General features: G+C 42.9%; 1 protein-coding gene across 2 annotated transcripts in view; it reads left to right on the top strand.

Moving 5' to 3' along the window:
* PDE1C (phosphodiesterase 1C, calmodulin-dependent 70kDa) overlaps nucleotides 1-19,034 on the top strand; it is a 64,320-nt gene that overhangs the window by 39,086 nt on the left and 6,200 nt on the right. For both annotated transcript variants that reach the window (XM_010135950.1, XM_010135951.1), the window contains exon 15: nucleotides 18,623-18,688. In XM_010135950.1, coding sequence (XP_010134252.1) covers nucleotides 18,623-18,688 — 66 coding nt within the window. The remainder of the gene's footprint in view (nucleotides 1-18,622; nucleotides 18,689-19,034) is intronic.

Here is a 19,034-nt window from a genome sequence, read left to right as displayed (position 1 = left end):
AGGAGAATCTGCATCTTACTGGTGTTTTTCTGTGGGAGATACTGTTTGTTACTCAGTACTGCCCTTTTTTCCATTCCAAGAAGAGGTACGGGGCTGCCATTTCCTACGTAAAGACACAGCTCGGTCAGACACATCATCAGCACAAATAGTTCATCAAATATTTTCTGTGGGATAGAACATTATGAAGCCATTTTGGAAAACCTGATTTTCCCACATGAAACAGTTGGTTTTCAACACTTTGAATGGAAATTTATCAGCAGTCACATGCAAATAATTTTTGTCTACATTCACAAACTTTCTTTTTTGCAATTTTTTTCTGCTCACAAAACTGTCAACAAATAAGAAAATTATTCTTCTCCATTACAGAAGGGAATTTTTAATGAAGAGGGTAGTGAGACACTGGCCCAGGTTGCCGAGAGAGGTGGTAGAAGCCCCGTCTCTGAACCATCCCATGGCAGGTTGGACCTTGGGGCTCTGAGCAACCTGCTCTGGGTGCAGATCTCCCTGCTCACTGCAGGGGGCTGGGCTGGGTGAGCTTTGAAGGTCCCTTCCAGAGCAGACTATTCTGTGATTACCACTTTTCACAGGCCTTTGCTACCACCTTCTCATTTTTTGCTCCTACTGGGAAAAGATTCTGCAGTGTTAATACACAGTTTTCAGTGTAACTCTTTGGAACCAAAACAGGTTATTCAATTACTCTTTTTCAGCTAGTAATTACAGACGATTAAAAGGTTCTCTTTTTTTGTGTGTTTGTCCTGGGAACCTACTATTCTGGTGGTAACATGCACGTGTGCAGGTTATAGCACAGAAATACACAGAGTAGTTTTATCTTGAGCAGCTAGAGAAAGGCTGGCGTGCTCCGGGTGTGTGTGATGAGCAATGCTTCCACCTCGTGGTCAAATCGTAACCCTGCATTTTGATAGGTCCTACCTTCAATAGTGCATTCCTCTCTGCAGTGCAACACATTAGAATAGAATATAGTTATCATAATACAGATCATATAATGTAATATAATACCATACGTAGCCTTTTAAGTAGTCAGACTCTGTGAAGAATTCGTAACAGACTTACCAGGTTTTATCTTGCTTTATTTTGGTTTTGCTTAACTATACTGTTGCTTAAGAGTAGTTAAAAGCCCTTCCTATATGTTCTTTACATTGCTCATGCCAACACGTAAAAGGGCTTTTTGGTCTTAGTTTTTCTTGACAACCATCCCTTGATCAGCAAGTGGAAAACTCCCTGATTATAGAGGTAGATGACAGGAGCTTCATTTCCTTCTGTCCCAGTTGGTCCCAAAAATCGAGTGGCACAGAATGTTGTTATCTGAGAATGCCTTTGGTATAGGAACATGGTGGTGCGAAGAAGCCGCAATGACCACTCCACAATTATCTCAGACAGAGTCAAATTAAGAAGATTCTTCCCGGCTTCATTTAAGGAGAACGCAGCTTTTTGCAAAGCTCTTCAGACATTTAAGAGTTTTCTGTCTCTGCAGCCTCCCCCAGATACGGTTTTCACGTGCGTCAGTCTAGCCAAGACCGCTACACAGCAATGAACTCCAACTAGACTTCTGACAAAACCCTGCTCGTGCAATCTGCATAATGCTAGTGTTGTTCAAAAGGAGGTTGCTCAAGCGTATAAACGAACAGCATTTGTCGCTGTCTTCTTGAGAGAGGTAAAAAGGTAAATACCAGGTCATAAAAAGGTGCCGTTTCTATTTCTGTTCCAAAAGGTAGGCTGATTTCTCCGTTATTGTCAGAAGGAAAAAGGCCATTTCAGTCTGAAGGCAAACACGTTGGATTCCTCCTTGCTGCCTGATAGTGCTCCTGATGTTATATGTCAGAATCCAGCAGCAGTGGCAAATTGGAATTGCACTAGTCTACGACTGCTTCTGAAGACAATTTCCTTCCTTTCCTTTCTTCTTTTTATGGCCTCTTATTCGAATTACGTTAGAGGTTATTGCCTCAAGTTAGAAATGGAAAAGCGTCGTACTGATACCTTCTGGAAAAGCTTGCTTGAAAGCATGAAGGTATTTCACCATCCATAACGACATGTTTCACCGTGATTTTCTCTGCCGAACAATTGCTCCCTAGAAGTGCAATGCAGGATAGCTGGAGGGGGAAGACACTTCTGTGCTTTTAAAAATCTTTTTGTGCTCTTTTGGAAAAAAAAAAGTGTGCCTAATTTAGCAAGTGGCACCTGAGGCGGAATTTGCGTAGAGGTATGTACTCTGAAGGAGGTTCTCTGCAATTTTAATATCAAATAGGAGATGAACATGACGGGATGTGATCTTTGACATGAAATGCAAACCACATGGTTAGCATCCTGACCTCGGGAAGATTCCGTCATCATTGCACGCTTGTTCGAGGAGAATCGAGAAATTATTCTGTAGAAAGGTATTTTGTATATTAAGGCAGATGATTTTGCAACTTGTTGTTTTTGTGTGAGAGTAAGTTTATGGAAAACACCTGGTTTTCCTTTGAGACTTTCACCTGTTTCCTTTTATCCTGCCTGCCGTCATTCAGGCCATGCCAGGTCGTTAGAAAGTCCTTAGGGTCCTTGGTTGCTTTTTGCTTCTACTTCGTGTGAAGTCACAGATATATGTGGCAAGTTTAAAAATAGGGAATTAGCCTTTGGCTGGTTTTCAGATCTAAGTGAATATTTGGAATATTCATTCCAGATGCATGGTGAGAAAAAAAATCACTGTAGGTACTTCAGCATGGTTTTTTGAGCAGTAAACTTTACAAGGAACAATTTGGTCCTTTAAATATAGTTCTGCTCAGAGGTAGCATATGGCTGCATTGCTTCTCGGGGGTAATGTCCATGGTCCTAGAGGCATGGAGGAATGTGTAACTTACTTACACTACACTGTGGAAATTCCTCCTTGATTTTGCACCATCAGCCATTTTATTGCACCAGTCAGGGAGTGGAGTTGTGACCTTGCTTCTGTTACAGCCCTTCTTACCCCATTTAGGATAATTTGTCTGTGCAATGACGTATAGAAATTCTCTGCTTCAGCAAGAGAAGGGTCCTCCTTGCTCCCCAGCTCCATGAATTTTTATGTTCAATTCAGTGACATTCAGGCCTCTTTTCCCCCATGCAACACTTAGCCCTGAAAGAGAAACAAGGCCATGTCCAAAGGGAATGACCGAAGGGGAGGGTGAATATGGAATGGTTTCTTAAAAGAGGTTGGCGACCTTTAGCTTTCATCTTATCCATTCCCCATGGAACAACTGGCTCCCAATTTGAGCATACCAGCTATAGGTAGCTTACCAGAAAGGGACTCTGACACGGTAGTTTAAGAAGCAGCAAGAAATCCAACAGTAAGCTGTATGGGAATCCAAATGTAAAGACTGCCCTCTACAAACTGCCAGCTGGGTACTTGGTGGGCACCTTCATGCTCTTCGTGCGCTGGACCTGCTGCCTGGTCTCTCCCTGGGAGCAGAGGCCAAGTGACATCAATCCCCTTGGGCGCTCAGTCTGCAGTTGTGTATCATTCAGACCACAGAAGCTGGACAAAGAGAAAAGAGAGTCAATTTATAGGTTAGTTGTCTGAAACTCATAGTGATCTTTACTCCTTATTCCATTAATCGATCCATCGCTAGGCAACGGCTTTGGTATTCTTCATGTCAAAACCTGGGGCCGAGAGGTAATAATAAATGTAGAAGAAAACAGCAAGTGCTGTTAGCTGAAAAATGCTCTTTTGAATCCGGCTGAAGTATTTAGGAATTTAAGTCTAATGCAAAACAAGTGATTGTCAAAAACTGAAGAGGCACTGAAAAAATCCAGATTAGAATCTTGCTTTGAAGTGATTTTTCACGTTTTAAGCCATATGTAAGTATATGGTGAAAATAAAAGTTTTGTTTGAGTTAGGTGAAAAGCTCAGCCTCATTTTTCACTTCCTCTCCACCCTCCTCCCACCAAAAAAACCCATTCCCTAACAATCATTTTTACCGTGAGAGAAAGAAGGCAATTACTTGTGTCTGACCCAGAGCCAATCGTTACCCTGATGTTTCAGTTTAGTCGCTCAGAGAAGCAATTATTTGCCCAGTGCTAATTACAAAATTGTGATTCATATATTTGGTTGAAAATTTTGTTGGCTTCTATTATCCTTTTGCCTGTGGCAGCTCATCCCTTTTGTGCCTTGAAAAGCATTGATGTTTTCATTTCCATCCACCGATCAGCTCTTTAATGATCTAGTTTTTACCCCAAACGTCTTCAGAGCTTTGAATTATGTTCGATTATCAAATGCTCAACAGGCTTTTGCACTTATTCTTATATGTTGCTTTCATAATAAGTGTCTAATTTCTTTCGTACATGCTTTCCTCAGGAAACTCAAACATTATTTGGTGTAACAAACTTTTCCCAGTGTATTCATTGTGTTTTTCTCTGCAGTTACATGTTTCCGTAATGTGCTGATAAGCAAATAGCATGTACTAAAACGAACCTCATCTCTTTCATCACGGATGTGATCTCAGGTCAAGTGTCAAGGGGACAAGCTGTCGATTCATCATCAGTGTGAACGCAACTAGGAATTGTTTGATGTCATGAATGATTTAGGGGTAATTTTGTGCCAAAGCTCAAAAATCGGGAATACGTTCTATGCTAACGTCGTTTCTCCTCCCAGCAAAATGAATGTTGAACACTTGGGTCATCTGCTAAATTAGAACGATGATATTTAAATTCACTTGCAAAACCAGTATTCAAAACCTTTTCCCAGCAGCATTTATTCTTGTTTTCCCTTACTTTAAACAGGACTCAGGCACCTTCGAGTAACATTCTTTTTTCTTTGGAAAAAAAAAAAATCGCTGCAAAATTTCTCATCCATTAGAAAGACAGGTAACAGAGATGAATTAACTTACAACACATAATTCTTCTTTATTTCACTGATCTTCTGAGCTTTGTTTCTTAGGCCTCATTCATCTCTGGTGCCACAGAGGAAGAGAATAGCATAAATATGCAGAATTTATTTCTGCATGGTCTTAATTTTCTTTAAAAAGGCTTTCAAATGGGTTTATCAGGAGGCAGAATCATCCAGTGCTGAGAACTTCTTCAATTTATTCAGAGTGCTAGGAGTAGCTTTTGCAGAGCTTTTCAGATGGGGACAGGTTATTACCGAGCATACTTTGGCACTCAGGGGAGACAAGAAATACCCAGGCTTTTCGGAAAAAGCTTACAAAATTAAGGGGTCACTCCCGCAAGATGCCGAGTAAGTCCACAAAAGGCATTAAAAATGGCAGGTTGAGTGATCTGCCGCACCAGCTGCAAACACTTCCATCACTTGTAGTGGGAGGGATAACAACCTTTTGGACTATGGGTTATGTGAGACACGTTTACTCTGACTATTATTTCCCTTGCAGTGTGTCAGTAGTAACCATTTTGTGGTATCAACTATCATGCAGCAATTTGTCATTTCTGTCATCGTTTCATCCCGTGCCTGGATGGAACAGGGTGCTGGGGTAGAGCAGAGTCTGGAATAGTCTTACCCTGAAAAGCCTAAGCTTTTAATAAGTGACGACAGAGGCTACTTTCAAACCCCATGTCAACTTTCCCAGGAACACTTGTATAACCGTGTACTTTTAGCTGTCCATCCCCCACCTGACCACATTTCTTAGCAGAGATCTTAATGAACAAAGAACAAAACCAGAGCGATGCTTCCTCCTTAGACCCTTCTGTCTTCCAGAGAGCTGAGGCAGAGGTCAGGTCTCTGACTGGGACAGCCTCTGATGGATTTTTCTTCCATTACTTTGTTTAATAATCTTCAGAGCCCTGGTACTCTTGTGTGTATGGGGCACTGAGGCAACACAATTCAAAGTTTACTTAGGCAATATGTGAAAAATCACATCTTTTTACTGGTTTGAAATTTACTGCTTGATAATTTCATTTGATAACACTCTTCTTGGACTGCGAGAAGCAGACAGTAATTGTTCCTTGTTCTCATTCTTAGTGCCACTCATTATTTCACTTACTGTTTATTAGACTCCCCCTGTAACTCTCCCTTTTCAGGATAAAGAATCATAACGTGCATTTGTGTGTTCAACTTCCCTTCAAGTGCAACCCTTTCGATAGCTGCTGTTAGTACATAGCACTGACAGTCTTTGTGGCACGCATGGTTGTAGGGATGTGACAAATCTGATTTTAATAGAAATGAGAAAGCCTGTAGGATTCACTCCCCCCCGCCTAAATTTTCAAGAATGAAAAATAGAAAAAACAAGGATGTTTGTTTTAAAAATATCATATGCTGATTTTTTAATGATATATTTATGATGTTAAATCATAAAAGCATGGAAAAGCATCACCACAGGGAGGTCAATAAGAGATGTACTGAGTGAATATGGTTATGTGAGGCTCTTTTTTTTCGCTTTTTCTGAGTCTTAAAACTCGAACTCAAAAATATCTTGGAATAATTGTACCTCAGAGGCAACATTATTTGGTGGTGTGGTGGAGTTCTGCCATACTGTAGAAGTGCTCATGCAGCATGCTGAGAAAATGAGATTTGTTCAGGCTACGCACTACTTTTTTCACAAGTGAACTGCAAGGTTACCATAGGCTGCTCAGACAGAAAATCTGGGTGTGTGGTCCTGGATAACTGGGGTGTCACCTTGCGCTTCCTTCATAATTAAGTACGGTTATAATGCTGAAGGAATGCGTGTTTGAGCAGAGGAAACAAGGACCTCAAAAACACTTTCGTTGGCAGGGACTGCCAAGCAAGATAAGTAGCTTGTGAAAAAACATCCCCCTGTGCTGCAGTTCACATTCATGTTTATTTTTTAGGAGAGAAAATAGCAGAGTCTTCTTTTAAATGCAATTCGAAGACCATAGCGCTTGGTCTTGACCTGACAGCCTGGCCCAGCACTGAAGGCCATGGGGAGGGGTCCCGAGCCCCCTCCTGGCAGCACTGTGCTTTTGACAGCTGGGGAGGAAGGGGTGGAGGCAAAGGGCAGGCGTTCGGCTGGAGCAACAGGACTGGCCACCTTCAGAAGCGGAGCTGGGAAAGGTCAGCTCTCCACTCCAGCTGGTACAGTCAGCATCGTGGCTGTGATTTACGCTCGGTGGGGAGCGTGAGTCATTACGGAACAGGTGCAGCTTTTGAGTTAGTCTAAACTCTCCCTTCAGCCTAAATGCCGCTGGGGCTCTATTCCTGTTCTCCAGCTGAGTAGCAGACTGCACAAGTTTGCATTAGACAGACATAATAAATGCAAACTGTTAAAACGGGTAGTTCTTGTGAGGCTTTGGCCTCCACAGCATTTGTGTTATCGCAAAAAGAGAGGCAAATGTGTGAGGTTAATCCCTGACTGGGCAAAACTGACAGCCAGCGTCGTTGCTCTATGGATACAGTCGTACAGTGAGTAATTTGGTGTGAAGGAAAAGATGAACTGCGGAGTATTTTCACTTCAGTACATCAGACAGTAACACAGTAAATATATACATTGATAGTCCTGCGAGCACAGGTGAAAAATGCCTTAGCGTAAACTACATGCTGACAGCAGAAATGGCCTTAATACTCTCCCCGCAGTGGGTGCTGGTGTCACCTGAAGAGCTGTAGAAGTCGTTGGTATTTGCATTAGTGATCAAGGGGAGGGCCAGTACTCAACCTTGACAAGCAATATAAACTCGTCAGTGACACTGAAGGACTGAGCTGTGCATTCAGACAAGGCTATTTCAGGTAGTGAAAGTCAGTGTCTGCCAAGGGAACAGCTTATAGCCTTCCCGTTTACCGAGCACTGCAAACTCATCTTTCCTCCTTTGGTTGTCTCTGTTGATACATACTAGTATTTGCACTGGGTCTGCTGTGCTGAAATGAGAAAGAGACTGAATCACGTCCAAGGTTAAGGTAGTTGTAGTGAAGCTATATTGTACCTGAAGGGAAATTCCGCTAGGAAACCATCGCATCTGCTCCACCAAGTAGAAAAGCAATTTAAAGCAAATGCTGTACTGGAATGTTCTCACTGGAGCCGGTGATGTGGCTAACAGAAGCAAAAAGCAATATGGCTCAGTTCTCCACAGGGAACATCTAGAGTCTGGAAAAAACATTGCATTTTCCCTTGTTTCATTCTCAGGGATGGGAGGGGTTAAATGGGATGACATAGGAAGGGGAGGGCACGCTGGGTGTTACTTCAAGCTCTGTTTCAGATTCCTGGTGCGATTCAGCAAATCATGTAAGAGATTCAGAAATAATTACTGCTCAAAGACATCACTTAGTGTACGTGTCCCAAAGTACTACCTTTCCTTCTGGGTCAGTCTTTTCTCTTTAAAATGTGGCTAGTGATACATCTCACAAGATTGTTACGATCCTGTTAATGACAGTAAGTCAGGCTGAACTTTGTAGATCAGGGACATCAAAGTACCGTTATTATGGCTCTTGCTATTGCCTGTTGGAGATTGTGCTGCTGGCAGTGCTGACTGTGCAACAATTCAGTCTAAATCAGTCCAGTGAAATGCTGAAAGCCTGATTCTTTACACCAGTGTCTTAAAATTGCATCAGTGAGCAAGGTATTGTAGTAGCAGCTTACAGGAAACCGACCTGAAGGGAGAAGTCCACCTGCTAACTATACAGTAGAAGAAAATGCCAACTCACTAATAGATCTGGGCAGCCACTGCATCCGTTCGTCAGAGATAATGCAATCCAGCAGCAAAGCTTTTTGTCCTTTGCCGAAGTACTAGTTTAAAAACAAACAAACAAACAAAGGCAATATATTATTGAAGGCAAAAGAAACTGTTTGTTTTTGAAAAGGACCCAGAAATTCTAATGTAATCACATCTTCCAAGGCATGCCCAGCCTTACAGATAAATTCTTCTCTCCTTGGGCTGAATCTCCCTAAGAAACCCATTCAAATGTACTTTCAAACTGCTGACATAAGCATTGTCAGAATAATAGTAGCTGAACAGAGTGCCAGGCGTACACAGAGAACCGGTTGGGACAGCCAGTAGAGTAAAATAGTCATTCTCCTGCCTGAAGCTTTTCCAGAGGATTTCTAGAGGAGGGTATGAGGAGGGTTGGGCAGAGCATCCTCTTTCATTAGAAACTGTCCTCTTTCACTAGAAACAAAGTCAAAATATTTCTTGTGTACATTTCCTCCTCGGGGAGATCTGTTGAGTCATTTTCATGTGCAGATTTGCTTGTGGTATAACTTTATAGAAGACGGTTATGTTTATACATTCAGGATAATGTCAGTCAAATATAACCAACCTAATTCTGAGGCCAAAGGATTATAAATATTTGACGGAGGGGTGGAGCAGATTGTAGAATGCACATGTTTTGTTAGATCTCAGGCACCTATCCGTATGTAAGGCTGTGCTTTTCACTGCACGCTCTTTGGGAGAAAGGAGCTTTTAAAAGGTAGTGCTCTTCGGTGTCTGGAGCGTTTTCTTTACTTCACCTCAAACCACATGTTGCTTTCATGAGCAGAAAAGGTACTGAAAGAGAAAGTGAGCAAGGGTGATCAGAACAGCCCGCAGCAGACACCCCTAACGAGATCTCTGGGTCTAAGCATGCTGGATTCTGCTACATGATCTCATTAATGCCAAAGGTTGGGATCTCTGACCAGATTAGTCAGAGAGCAATGGATTTCACTTCCTGTAGGACAGAATGATATTTCCAGTCGAGCCAGTACGAGTTACTGCTTCGGTGCACCTCACCTTGCAGCCTTTCAACAGTTCAACAAAGCTGCACTGCTGGGAGGAGATGAGGCTGTCGAAACTAATACCCTTCTTTTTCTTTCCTAGATTACCTGCTCCTTGGACAAAGAGGAGAAAAGCAGCATTTGACACTTTTCTTTTTTCTTCTTTTTTTCCAGATACAGAAGATTAAAACTATGTTAAAAAAGAGACTGCAAATTTCTTTCATCATTTTAGCTGAGCTTCTTCATTCCTGTTCTCCTCCTCCTTCCGCAAAGACCAATTTCTGGGGAAGGCGTTAAACAACTTTCAAAACACTCCTCCTCCCACTGGCTACTTCACAGCTAATGACTCTGGGTTCTAGGATGGGGGCCTCGGTTTTTTGGGTCGGTTTTATTTTTGTTTGTTTGTTTCTTCATGTATGTGTGCATTTTTTGTTGTTTTGGGAAGTTTTTTGTCTAAAGAAAAAAACAAGTGGTAATTTCCTGATGCAAATGGTTCCATTTTTCTGGACAGGTCAGGCAAATAGATGAGAGTGATCTTCAAAAACCAGTATCGCCCTTTGCTATGCCTCAGCTTGTGAAACCAACATTAGGATGATGCAAAAGAACATTAAAAAAGAAAAGAAAACTTGATAATACTTCACTTTTACTGTTTTCTTCTCCCCAAGAGCCTTTTCTAATTGCTGGTAGACAGAATTCGACGTCACCAAGTAAGGTTTTATCTGTAAGACCGGTGAATATGTAGAGTCATTTGACCATTTGTTAGGATTCGATGTCTTTCCCAGATGATGCAATGAGAGCAAAATGTTTTTTGTTTCTAAACAGCAGGCAGACTCACTCAACCCTTGATTTCGTTCTGGTTTTGCAGTTTAATAATAGCAAAGGAATAATCAATGGAAGTTATTCCCTTGGGGCAAGTTTTGTTGTCGGACTCGAGAGGATGTACTAATGTACCGTGCCTGCCTTAACCTGAGGTTACAGATAATGAGCTATTTCCCACGTTTGTTCATGGGCTACTAGTAGGTGCTCTTTGTCTGACCTGAAGATCTCAGAGAAGAAAGGCAGCAGGAAATCACACGGATCCGTTCTTACTTTCATCTCAGTGTGGTCTTTCTTTCATCACTGCCTGAATGGACAGGGCAAAGAAAAGGAAAAGCATTGCTGGAGAAGCACAGACAGACAAAACCAAAATGAAAAATCGTGTCCTAAATACGCTGGAGTTGGTGGATAAACCTGTCTCATCCAGCGGTGTTCGACACATGGGAAGTAGCCATCATTTTGGCCCACTTTAAAGAAGAAATGTTAAAAATCTGACTCGCTCAGGCTTTCATTCAGGAAAGTATCTTTGTATGAGAAATGTCAGACATGTATGTAAGTGCTTTTCTGGCTTGGGGTCTTGGTAGGGATCCAGTTAATTGTAAGCAGTTGTCTGTGTGGAAATCGAGGCATGGCCATATAAATCAGCTGATTTTGCCTAACTCGTTTTTGTTCAGGGCGAGGTCTTGCCGTGTTGGTCGTACACGAATTTTACAAGGACTCAGACTGCTGCCGTGGCTCTTTGCTATGTAGAGAACATGCAAAACGTTGGCTTAGGAAGGTAAATCTTTGGTGTTTCCTTTTCATGTTCGAAAGCACAGGACTTTACCACTAGCCTATATTAGAGCTTGGGGCTCTGTCCTGCTTAAACTGTGCGTGCACAGGGACGAGCTTCCCGCGACACCAGTAAAAATCACAGCAGTGGGCTCAGCTTAAATCCACATTGGAACATGAAAACCTTCTCACTCAGGAGTGTTTGTGTCTGGGATTTTGATTATTGAGGCTAGAAACATTTTGAGTTCTTTTTTTGGACACCAGAGTTTGAGTTTGTTCAAAGCCAGAGATTTAGATTAGGTTCACGCTGTGAAAAGGTTGCACTTCAATCACATATTTTCAGAAGTACAAAAATAACTCCTGCAGTTCTTAGAACTCACAGTCGGCTTCACTGAACCAGCTCATTTAAACAAAATAAACACAAGGGCATGCAGTGTTCCCATTCTTGAGCCCCTGGTTCGGTGGTAGCTCTGGGGTAGACTTTCTGAGGAAAGCGGGGTGCTGGGAGGACCGTGGCCCCACAGTCAGCTCCGAGCACGCTCCATGTCGTGAGGTAGGCAGAGGGCTGTGTCACCACCTAGCTCTTTCCCACCTCCCCTTCCCACCCTCCATCAGCACTCGGCCCTGATAAGAGTGGTAGGATATGACTGCCAGCCCTGACCAGGCCCTTTGAAGGCACGTTAATGAAATATCAATAATGCAGGACTAAATTCCACAGCGGTGACTCAGTCCCTGCTTAGTCAGACTTCTCCCCGAACTCAGGGGGAACGTACCGAGAGTTTGGTCAGAGATGCAGGATGATTTAGAAAATATTTTTTAAGTTATCCTTACCTAATGTACAGTGACTAAAGATGCCTTAGATTATGCACAGTAGAATAATAATAAAATCCGTAAATCTTTTACTTATCTGTTTCTGATACATATTTCCTTTCTTTCTGGGAGTGACTTCTTTCAGACAGCGAAGCTGAACTGCTTAATCCACAGCTGGTCAGTTCTTGTTTCTCATGCACTGGCACAAAGGAGTGAAATCAGCCTGGAAAATGTTTTTTTCTTGATCGTTAGGGTTAGTCACCACTGGCAGGAGCTAACAAGGGAAACGGTCGATTTGCCGTCTCTTAGGGACTGCAGATCAGAGCTGCCGTTCTAGAAGAGATGCTACAGTCAAAGTTAGTCGTCTCAGCACACAGGTGGACAACAAAATGTTTTGCAGTACACAGGCAGGCAGAGCTAGCTCCAGTGTTCTCCTGCTCTTTTAAAACAATCGAATAAGCCGCAGTGGATTATCAGCATTTTTAGAATTTTTTTGTTGTCACGTAAAAAAAATCTCCATGAAATCTATTCGCTTGGAAATATATAAAATGAAAATGAAATCTAGAAATCAAAATCCTACAGAGACTAGGCCAGGTGAAGGCATCTATCAAGGGGTCCCCTCCCAGGATCACACCTACATTCCCCTGCTCCGCCCCCCCAACCTCCCTGGACCACTCTGCAGCATTGTGCTAGTGCATTGTGAGCCAAGGAATGGTGTGTTCAGACACCTCCCAGTTAAACTAGAGATCAGCCACTGTGCAATTGTGTAAAAACATAATAAAAATTAAAATTAAAAAAACATTTACAGAACTGCTTTCTCTTATTTTATTCCACAAGAGGAAACAATAACGACAACAAAGTGGATAAGGATTAGGTGTTCATCAGCTAATGGTCTATATTTATAGAGTGAGAGAGGTTTCTACATCCTTACCTGAGTTTCCCCAGATGTGTAGAAATTACGTTTTCAGACGCTTTCCTTTTCCATCCTCAGTAAGACTATACAAGAAATGAGGAAGCCAGAAATTCTGCCAGTACAGGGCTCATTCCTTTGATCTCGTGCTCTAAATTCCACAGGAATATTTGGGAGTGTCACCAGGAGGCGCAAAGGGCTCTTCTGGTGCCAGAATGCTTCTTTTGGAGGGTGGCACAGGCTGGGAAGCTGTGTGATAAAGACGGCACTCTTCCGCCTCTGCGCAGGGACCACTGGTACTGTCAGACAGCTCTGCCTTGCTGGAGGAGCACCAGGCGTCTTCTGCTTCCCAAGAACTGTTGTGTGACTTGAGAGGGAGAATCCAGGCACTTTACCCCCTTAAAACAGGGAGGGATACCATGGCCAGTATCCCTGTCAGTGCTTTCTCCTTCAGCTGGGACCGGTGTTCAGGAAATTAGCAGACCGTTGGCTCATGGTGACGTGGCACTTGGACTCCTGGACACACTGTAATTTGAAAAAAAAGAAGAAAAACAATCAAGATGTTTTTATAGGATCACAAAATGGTTTGGGTTGGAAGAGACCTTTAAAAGTCATCCCTGCAGGGAGCAGGGACATCTGCACCTAGAGCAGGGTGCTCAGAGCCCCAAGGTCCAACCTGACCTGGGATGGTTCCAGGCATGGGGCTTCTCCCACCTCTCTGGGCAATGCGGAGCAGTGTTTCACCACCCTCATTGTATCCCATTCCTTATTTAAATGTCTTAAAGGGTGACAGGTCTCTTGGGCTGCACTCAATCAGTGATTTGAACAATGCGATTCTGTGACAACATGCAGGAAGTGTTCACACATGTGAAAGGCGGGCGTTTCTTTATTGAATTAATTTTTTAAAATGTAAAAGCCCGTGATGCACCCTCTAAAAATGCTTAAGTCTACCAGCTTTCCTTACAAACTGCATAATCTTTTTTACAAAGTTATATGATCAAATTTCTGTGTTTAATTATAAAAAGATGATGGACGTCACTAACGTTTTCTGTGAGTGAGAAAAAGGATAGATGCCAGAAGCCAACTTGGTTTTTTTTGCTGATGATAAAATAGGTGGTAGATTTAAAAAAGAAATTTTACAATTTTAGCTGTAAAACTTACTTCAGAGTAGTCAACTTAGGCAGACAGATGCTAATCGAAAAGTGCAGCCTTTTGTATAGCCCCAGCGGGTGTAAACACACTATGTATTAAAACAGTAGGAGATTTAGCATCAGAACGAATCTGGAATTCGGGAGGCTGGTTCCTGATGGTTGAATGAAGGAGATGCATTCCTTTGTCTTGATGTTTCTTTTTTCAAGAATGATTTTTGTGGTTGGAGAGAAACTTTTGAAAATGTAGTTGGTTATGCCGGAGAGGAGTGGTGTGTGGTGGTGTCTTTGCAGACTACCCTTAGAACATGCAAATGTTTGTATATGTGCTTACAAAGTCTTACAAGCTCAGTGCGGAAGCAAAAATATTTCAAATGAGACAGCTGGCAGTGCTGTGCTGCTTTGTAACCAGAAGGTCTGTGAGCTCACCTGGCTAAAGGCAAATACCTCTGCTGTTAGCCGTTCCACAGTGGTCCCAAACGTGGCTTTTAATTAAAAAGCACAATAATCTATTCAAATTAGGAACGATGGAACCTGACAAGGACAGCACTTCTTTTGCTTCAACTGGAATAAACTAGTCTATCTCTGGGAACTCATGAGATGGTCTTAAATATTTCTTATTGGTTCCTTTTTCCTCACATTTTGGTTTATAATCATGAACTCACCATCCTCTGATGATCTGTTAGCCATTGATACTCAGCAAATGACAGTGTAATCAAGTCCTTTTCTCTTACTTTTTTTTTTAATCCATGATCCCGCACAATAATGAAAAACAACAGCGCGATCCTGTGCTTTCGCCTGTGTTGAACAGGTGCTGATGTCAGAGCTGTGCTGGTGCGGTGTCTGGACATCAGCACTCAAGAGCAGCACCACGCTGGCTGAGGACGAGAAGGAGCCCTCTGGCACTGGCTCCATGCATATCGCTCTGGGGAGCAGGCATCAGTCCTGGCCAGGCAGAAAGGAGGGCAAAACACATGCTTTCACATTTTAAGGCATAAATTCAGCTCTCTCCAAAGCCCGTACAGAGGTTATTGCTGGCTGTGTTACCACAACTTGAAAAAGTCTGCTCCAGTCTCAGTTTAGTGTCAGGTGTGTGTCCGAATGTGGCTCTCCCCCTGGTTCCACAGGCGGATGGGTTTTGTCATCCCAGGCAACCCTTTCCCTGTCTGATGACTGTGCTCAAAGCAGGAGCAGGGAGGGTGACCACTGCAATGCCATTTATTTTTGTTGAAATGAAACGCTGGCCGTGCACTTCCACTTGCTGAGACCGTCTTGTTGCTGCAATGTCCCTTTTGATCCCCAGGAGGCAAAGGGTCTTCTCATCTGTACCCAAGCAGGACTGAGACACATGCCTGTCTTCAAGGCATCAGTTCTCCCTGCTCTGGTGACTTGACCACCAGGTAGAAGAAAAGCAGCTACTTCCAGGCAAGCTGGCTGAGGACCTGAAGCTCAGTTCCAGTGAATTTATTTACCCTCGTACCTAAGCTCATGACAGCACTTGCTCACAATCCTCGCAGCACGCTCTTCGCATTGTGTGTTCTCTCCATTTCTTCCAAGTGTGTATGTATCGACTGCTGTGTACTCGTAACACCCTGGTTTAGAACCTATCCAGTGGTAGGAGGAATACATGTAATCCCGTTGTCTCTACCGGTGGTCGTAGGAGTGTATCTATCAAACAAAATTACTTATGGTCATTGGGGTTTTCTAGTGATAAAACCTAGCAGTAGAATGACAGAATGAGCATTTTCCTTTTCTTCTTGCTTGGATGATATTTTTATACACTTTTATATGCAATTTTTTTAAATATGTGCTATTTTTATTGTAGGGTTCTGGTTGGGTTTTTACCAGACCTCGTGGTTGTCTACAGGCCCAGATTCTCACAGGAATATTTCCCTTCCCTCTCCTCCTCATTCTTCCCCAGTAGACAAAAGCCATTGCATTTGCAACATCAGCTTAGAGCAGAGTAACACCTCGGGCCTGACCACTCTTTCTGTTGCGCTGAAATCAAAGGAAGTTGCATGCAAAGTCCTGCTGGTCCCACCGCAGCATCTGAGACCAAAAGACTAAATAACCGAAACACATACACCTAAATCACGTGCAGGGCGGCCTCTGTAAAGCCCACGCATCAGGGTGGCCCTGTCTTCGTTTGCTGTGGTAGGAGCCGCTTCCACTTCCACCACGTATGTATCGCTCTTCGTTCTGATGGTGCTACTTCTTGTAGGCACTTCAGTCCAAGTCATGCCCTAGCACACCGACTACCTACCTGCAGGGAGGAAGGGTGGACATTGTGGCTTTTCTGTGACAGTAGATTTCACTGCTTTTGTGGATAACCCTACAGTGACAGGTCTTGAACTAACTTAAGAAACATTAAACCTGTTGGTAGGAAGGATAAGGGGAAAACAACCAAATTCAAGGATCTTGGTCTTGTAGAACAACCTTTTCTCAGCTGGCATTCTGCAGGGAATTCTGTGTATGCAGCTGAACAGAAGCTTTAGGGTATGTTTATATGAGCAGAACTGTTAATGGAGGGGTCTTTCTTGAACTGAACTAAAATACACAACACACACCTGTTCTCTCACTTTTTTCAAGGCAGAAAGAGGCAGGTTGTGATGCTATTCTGCACCAGGGGATAGAGAATAAGTTAAAATACATGCTGAAAGCAACACTCTAACGCAGGTTTGCTCCGGGGACTGGGTGGGTTGGGTAATGAAAAAAGCTATCTGGTTTGTTAAGACTCATAAGGAAAAAAAAATGCAAAACCAAACTGAATGATGCCATGTAATGCCAAGTATTCTCAGCTGTTCTGAGAAGAATTTTAAACAATATGTATTTATTGTTAGTTCCTGATTTGAAAGAAGAGGCTTGTGGTCTCTAAATGTATAAAACATTTTTTGACATTCCAGTTTTTCTGTAACTGAGTCCATGTATGTTCATCCTATTCCCAAATAAAAACAACGAGGTCTCTGCTCCATTTGAATTGGCGTTGTAGAAGGGGTCGTTTTGTCTTGGTGCTTGCTACATCCCACCCGTGGCACTTGTGGTTTGCTTTCCAGTGTCCAGCTCCCCAGAGAGTACCAGTAATAACCAGCTTTTGGTTTTCAAGCCTAGTGAGAACATTACTTGGACAGCAGTCCCTGCTCACCACTTGCCCTTGTGAGGAGGAGTTAGCGCCATTACCTTATTTCTAAAGACAGGGAAATTGAGGAGGAGAATTCAAAGACTTTATATAAGGACTCCAAGGTGAATCTCTGTTTGGGGATTACACGTCAACCTCATCTTTCCCCTTTTCTCTTTTGACTGAAATCGCAGCCCATAAGAGCATCTAAACCAAGAACAGCACACCACACTCGTGCCTACTGAAACAGGCTTTTTTTTTTTCTGTGCCACCTGGAGCATGAGTATCAATCCCACAGGGCTGGTGTCCAGTGCTTCTGTATTGTTCATAGAGCTCCTCTCACAGCTACAGGTCTACGTAGCACCTTCTACAAAGTACCTTATTCCACAGGTAGACTCTGGAGGTGTCTGTGCACTCATCATCATACACCACACAAGTAATGACTGGAATTTTCCTGTACTGCTGCTGTTTTCCTATTTGATCTTTTCCTTAAAAAAGGGAAAAATCATAAAGAAGAGTGACAGAGACCAAGCCGTTCTCTCTGAGGAGGATGTAAAGTTCAGAGACATTCAACACAAGCGTGAAAGGTTTCGTGTATTCCCTTTTGCCTTGAATTCCAGTTTTAATTCACTCCTTCTCTCTCTGGGAGGTTCACTGGTATTGATTTCCTGAAGAACACGTGATACACTCGCTAGTGTGCCTGCTCGTATTCTTAACCTTACTGCCTTGGTTTCAGCTGCGTTCTCCAGTTCAGCGCAAGTAGAGATGAAACCAAACTGCCAGTTTCTGTTTGAAGTTGAGGGTGTTGATGTAGCCAGCTGTGGTCTTCAAATCAAAAATGCTGACTGCCACATAAGCAAGAAGGGAGAAAAGATGGTTTGGAAAAGACATCTAATGATTTGGGTGACTCACCTCCACTTGCAAATGCAGCAGCAGAATCCTTTCTCGCGTGTGTATAGCCAGTGACAGAAATATCCAGAGCCGTTACCAACCGATGAAGTGATGCCAGCCGCTTGCTGAACTGCCGCAGAAACAAGGTAAGCGCTGTGTGACTGCACAGAGCGGTGCCGGGCAATAAAGCTGGCAACCGCCAGCTCTGTGAGGAACTGAGCTGAAGGGAAAGTTCTGTGAGATCTGGCAACAGTTCATAGGTTCAAAACTTAAGAACACAAAACTTTCAGAATCAATCACTCTGGTATCTCCACCCATACCCAGTCAGGGATAAAAAGATGGAAGGTAAGCTTGATATTGACTCCTTTAAATGGAAGGGTTCCCAGAATTGAGGCTACTTTACCAGTCAGCCTCACCTAAAACCATCGATAAGAAACGGCAGAAAGAAGACAACAAACACTGGCAGTGGTGGCAGCACTTTTTGTGGCTGGTGGGACAACTGTTCATCCATCTCTGTTGAAACTACTCTTTCTTTTTAAAGGTCCAGCGCGGTGTTCACCTGACTTACCAGGCTTGGGTTCATCAACAAACCACCTTACGTTGCCAGGTCAGTTATTACCACCTCACTCTAATTTGCTTATATGTGCAGCTTTAGAAATAGGCACTTGGAGTTCCTGCTGTTTGGGAGATGGACATGAAGAGATGAATTCTCCAGGTATGGCATGACTTCAACACTTTGCGTTAAAACAGTTAAATCCATCATCACGATAACCATTTTCTTAATCCCTTGATCTTTGTCCCACGCAACTGTCAGAAGAAGGGGAGGGTAATATGGAGCAGTTACACAAAATAATGTCTTGGTGTGAAGAAGATATTATCTTGCATGTGCATATGCAAGGTCATTCATACGTGTGTAATTCACAGTAAATGAAAGAAAGAGTAAGTCAGCAGGA

The sequence above is a fragment of the Buceros rhinoceros genome, unplaced genomic scaffold, assembly GCF_000710305.1.
Source record: "Buceros rhinoceros silvestris isolate BGI_N320 unplaced genomic scaffold, ASM71030v1 scaffold12235, whole genome shotgun sequence".
In the NCBI taxonomy this organism is placed as follows: domain Eukaryota; kingdom Metazoa; phylum Chordata; class Aves; order Bucerotiformes; family Bucerotidae; genus Buceros; species Buceros rhinoceros.
Note: the sequence above shows the minus strand (reverse complement) of the source record. Positions and strands in the feature narration are given on the sequence as shown.